Source organism: Fukomys damarensis, unplaced genomic scaffold (assembly GCF_012274545.1).
Source record: "Fukomys damarensis isolate Sample0158 unplaced genomic scaffold, DMR_v1.0_HiC HiC_scaffold_21, whole genome shotgun sequence".
Taxonomy (NCBI): Eukaryota; Metazoa; Chordata; class Mammalia; order Rodentia; family Bathyergidae; genus Fukomys; species Fukomys damarensis.
Genome location: NW_022900933.1, coordinates 35242794 through 35247735, shown reverse-complemented (window position 1 = coordinate 35247735; position 4942 = coordinate 35242794). Strand labels below are relative to the sequence as shown.

At 47.9% G+C, this 4942-nt stretch overlaps 1 protein-coding gene across 4 annotated transcripts in view; it reads right to left on the bottom strand.

Annotated features, from left to right (window-relative positions):
* The window catches only part of Vrk1 (VRK serine/threonine kinase 1), a 97841-nt gene extending 97497 nt beyond the window's left edge, over window positions 1–344 (bottom strand). For 2 of the 4 annotated variants that reach the window (XM_033766775.1, XM_010609133.3), the window contains exon 1: window positions 9–342. In XM_033766775.1, coding sequence (XP_033622666.1) covers window positions 9–204 — 196 coding nt within the window. In that variant the 5' untranslated portion in view covers window positions 205–342. Of the gene's footprint in view, window positions 1–8 lie in introns of all 4 variants that reach the window. The other 2 variants (XM_033766776.1, XM_033766774.1) reach the window with 2 other exon arrangements.
* Between the last annotated feature and the right edge of the window lie 4598 nt (window positions 345–4942).

Genomic DNA, 4942 nt, shown 5'->3' with positions numbered 1-4942 from the left:
CTCCCTACCCTGAGCCGCAGACCCGTCGCCTTCGGCCGAGTACGAACTTCCCGCCGCTTTCGCCGACTCGCAACTCAGAGGCGCCGCCAGCCCCTGCACACTCTGCAGTATGGAGCCTTCCCATTGGCTCCGGGCGACGGAGGAGGCGGGGCATGGAAACACGGCAGGGCCCGGGCCGTGCTTCCCAGCCGCCGGCCCAGGCATGCTGGGAGCTGAGGTCCGCGCGCGCGCTGCATGCTGGGAATTGGAGTCTTTCAGCGGCAAAGCGGGTCCTACAGCCCCTCTGGCCTGAGGGCTTCTGGGAATTATGGTTTACAAGCTTCTGACCCCCCACTGAATCCTTCAGTGCCCTAAGAACCGGAAAATATTACCAGTGTTCAAAGGAGCTTGGTTTGTTAAGCGTGTTGACAAAGGACTGGTTATAAAACAAAAACTGTATTCCCACTGGCTGAGTGTCTCTCCTGCGTGCTCGAATTTGAATTTTTTCACCCTCTTGCCCACCACCCTGAAGGAGTTTCACACTGGCGTGAGTCAGTAGACCGGCCAGGCTCAGGAAGACCCACTCTGCATTTCAAATCCTAGCTCTACCAGTTGAGATTTTTAACCCAAGGGAAGTCATCTGATCTCTATTTGCCTCAGTTTGCTGTTTCTGTGAGGATTAAGTGAGATAACCTTATAGGCACTCCATAAATATAAGACAGTATCAGTACTGTTCTGCCCACCCGTTGCCAAGTGTCTAAATCCTACTTTTCAACACCGGTTTCGGCATCTACCTGATATTGCAGCTGTCATTCTCTTACACCTGTTTTCTTTGTTCCTATAATGATTTGTCTAAGTCCCCATCACCCACAAGTCTGTGAGCTTATTGTGGACTGAGAGATAGTTCTAGGTCCAAGTCACAAAGCCACAAGCAGAGAGAGATTACAAGGAGTCCAATGAAGCGTTAGCTTCAAGACTTGCACTGGTGCCTTCCAAAGCCCTGGGAAAAACTTAACTGTGTGTTTACATAACTTTTGGGGAGTTTTATGTGCCGAGGTAAGATATTTCTATATGATTTTCTTAAAGTGGATCCCCAAAATTGTGTAAGTATTGGTCCCCACAAAACCTGGAATCCTCTACCTGATGTCTGAAATTTACCACTTCAGGAACCCCGCCTGTCCTGATTCTTCCCTAGCCTCCCCTCTGCTGCAGTCAGCCGCCTCTGCAAACTATTTCAGTGCCTCTCTGCTTCCTGGTTCTTATAAGGTTTGCTGGGACACCAATGGGGAAGCCCACAGAGGAAAGAGAAAGGATGGTTAAGGCAGATGTTCCCCCTGGTTCCTTCCTGGAAAGGTCACTTCCAGTTAGATGGGTCTCCTGGCTGAAGGTCGCTTTCCCTGGTCTCCCTTCCAGGTCACAGTAAGAGCAGCTCCTCCCTTTGTGCTTCAGGTTAGGCGATAGCCCAGTGACTGCTGCAGAGCCTCAGCTTACTGCCCCATCCCACCCCCACCCAGTGGTCAACAGTATCACTGCAAGTAAACCCTGCTCAGATTATCCTATTCCAAATGCGGCCTCTGCTTTCTGTAGAGACCCCAGTGGCAACACATGCACAAGGTGAATACTCCAATATTTGTCAGCAAAGAGGTTCCAAGATTCGCATGTCTCATGATGTGCAATCGTCCAACAAGACTCTGTGGCCAGAATCTATTGAGTGAAAAACATTCACACACGCGCGTGAGCATGCACACACACGCACACATGCATGGGTGCTAAGATCTGGAATAGGATTTATCTGTTACAGTATGATCATGGTCCCCTAACCTCACCACAGACCTGCAGAAGAAAGGTCCCCACTTCCAGTCTGAGTGACAATTAGCTGACCTTAAAGCACAATTAAATCAGCACCCGTGCACGGAGTGTTCCAAGGTGAGAATAGAATGTATTGATTCTGTAATTCGGGGCTCTGGCACCCTCAGTCAGATGCCTTCCTGTTAAGCACCACTTTCATGCAGCTATGTTCCAAGGCAGTTGCCAACACCTCCAACACCACCCACACATGCTGAGATGTCCTACCCATGTGCAGCATGGCAGGACACCAGAGCAAGCTGCTGCCACAGAGACAGCAAGTCTGAAATGCTGGAGGTGGAAATACAAGTCTAGGGTACAGGAAACCCTTAGAACATTTTTATGAGTTGGTAATTTGCAAAATTAAGGTAGAAGGTTGACCAGTCAGGACTTGCTGCTGCTGGGTTTTTGAAATGAAAAATGGAACTAGGGAGCAGAGTATCATGAATATAACCCTACCATAGATTCAGACATGCAAGAACCTACACAGGCCAAACATGTGTATTTATGGTGAGTCAGGGATAAAGTGAACCTCCAGGGAGTCAGGTATAACTACTATTTAAGGCCTTATCAACTGTTAGGTACTGTGATGTTTCACATACACTGTCTTAGTAACTTTGCTCTCATTGCTGAGACAAAATACCCGATACCCAAAACTAAAGGGGGAAAGGTTTATTTAGCTCACAGTTTGTAGAGGTTTCAGTCCGTATACGGCTGGCTCTACTGCAGGGTGGCTTGGCAGAGTAGCATTGAAGAGGAGAAATTCAAAGCAAGTAGAAAGAAGACAGCAAAAATGAGCAAGCAAATGACCCTAACAGCATTTTTCTGCCCTTTTTATCTTATCCAGACTGCTTAGGGCAGATAGCACTCACACCCTTAATGCTAGCACCCAGCATTGCACCATGAATCAACCCCAGCATCCCACACTCTAGATCCAGCCACCTCTGAAAAAGCTCCATCTATGACTACACAGGGCTTTGGGAGCACACCTAGACACAAGCTGTAGTACATCATTCTCCCAATTTTTAGAAGGACAATAACATCTCAAAGAATTTAAATGGTTCCATGTGCCCTGTTTCTACTTCTTTCACTGTCTTTTTATACACACAGCCTTGGTAGATGGGGATGAGTCTTAGAAAGATTGTTTTAGCACAGTCCTAGAGACTTTATACAAAATGCAGCCAGGAATCCCGGCAACCAGGATCTTGGTTAAGGGGCCATCGTGGATAAAACAATGTGACTAGTAAAAGGGTTAAGCATTGTATATAAAAAAATTTCCAGCTGCTCAGCAGAGCAAGACTAACTAAAAGTCTCTCTTTCCAATCTGCGCTGATCTGCCACACAGGCAGGCATCTGTGGGAGTCCCTGTGACCCTGATCACCCCAGCCCAAAGCTGTGGGGATGTAAACACAGCCAAAGGTACTTTGGGAAAGAGGGAGGAGGGTGGTGCTGTCTCCCCCATGGCAGAAACTCAATCTGTGAAATACAAACAATCAACATGGTCATTAGGCAGCAAGGCACAGCTGCCCGGCAGGTGCTGGCTCCACCTACGAGTCAGTTGCAGCCCTGGTCCTCCTTGTTTCATCTGTAGAGTGGGTGTGAACATCTTGGCCAACTAACAATTTCTGAGAAGGGTTTTGATCTGTTTGGAAGGAAGCCACTGTGGTGTCCTTCCTAACTATAAGCAGCCCAAGGGAGTATCACCTCCTGGGAGGAAGGAAAGGAGAAAGGGAGGAGCAGAATGAGTTCTGGGGTGCCCTGCTCCGTACTCCCCCAGTTCCTTTACTTTGGGGCATCTACCATGTGCCAGGCACAGTGCCCTCAACACATGCATAATCTGGTGAAAGGGCCAAGCATCCACAAATTCTAGTAACTAACCTTACAAGGCAGGTTATGTGACCCCAATGTCCAAAGCAGCCAAGTCTCAGAACAGAGAAATTACCTGCTTAATGTTGATAATAACCAGGAGATCTGTCTGCTTAGAACTCAGCCTTATGTCCGCCACAGCTGCTGATGTTGGAAAATGTCAGGAGGTCAGAGCTAACTGGATATAAATGGATTTTGTGCAGCTTTGCAGTGTTCTAGCTAGTGCCTGCTGGTCTGGCCCTTCATGATTTTATAGGTGTTCAATTCCCTGTATTCAAGCCCTTTGTGCTTAAAACACCTAGAGTGGTTTCTGTGCCCTGTGCTAAACTTTGGCTGACACAGGCAGAAGGTGGCCTAGATAAATGCAATCTCTCATCGATACTAAGATGTAAGCCTTTCATATTTTAATCTGTCTGAAGTGAGGACACGTCACACAATCCATCCCTCCTGTACTAGGAGTGTACTTGTTGGTTCTTCAGCAGCAACACATAAAATGGTGGGACTTTGTGCCCTTGATGAAGATTTAGATTTGATGAAGCCTTAGGGTAACTTGGTGCTTGCTGCCTTAGAAATGCTCTCTGAGGCATCTCATTTCCTCATTGCACTTCCTGTACCATGCGCTCAAGGGGCCATCCCTGAATTCCCATGGCCCCGAACATCTCTTCCCTTCTCCTGCTTCACTTGTTTTGAAAGTGAAGACAAACATCCGTAGAGAAAGACGGACGCAGGATGGTGATGCAGGGTGACACAAATCTTGTAAATGAGAAAGGCCTGAAGCTGGAACTTCCCTCTGCCGTGTACTTGATCTCGTGTCAACCGTTAACCTTCCTGAGCTCTACTCTGCTTCTTTAAATGAGAGCAGCTGTCGGAATTCCTCGAGAGAGCATATGTGAAAATGTGAGCCCTTACAGGACTCCTGGTAAACACGGAGTCCTCCTCCTGCTCAGCACTCTCCTCTGAACATCTCCAGGCCTGCTTCGCACACCCCAGTCCCCCAAGTGGAGCTGCAGGCACTGTTGTCAGTGGCTAGACACAGGCTTGGGTCACATGTACATGCGTGTCCACGGCCCACTGCCAAGTTGCAAACTGGGAAGGGAAAGAGAGCTTTTGCAAAAACAAAAGCAAATCGTTGCTTGTGTTTTTGCAAACGTCCAACTCTTGTCATGTTTTGATTTCAGGGCTGCTCCAAGATTCTGGGACAAAAGGCACTATATATAAGCATTATTATGAGACTCAAAGGGGCTCTGAGCAA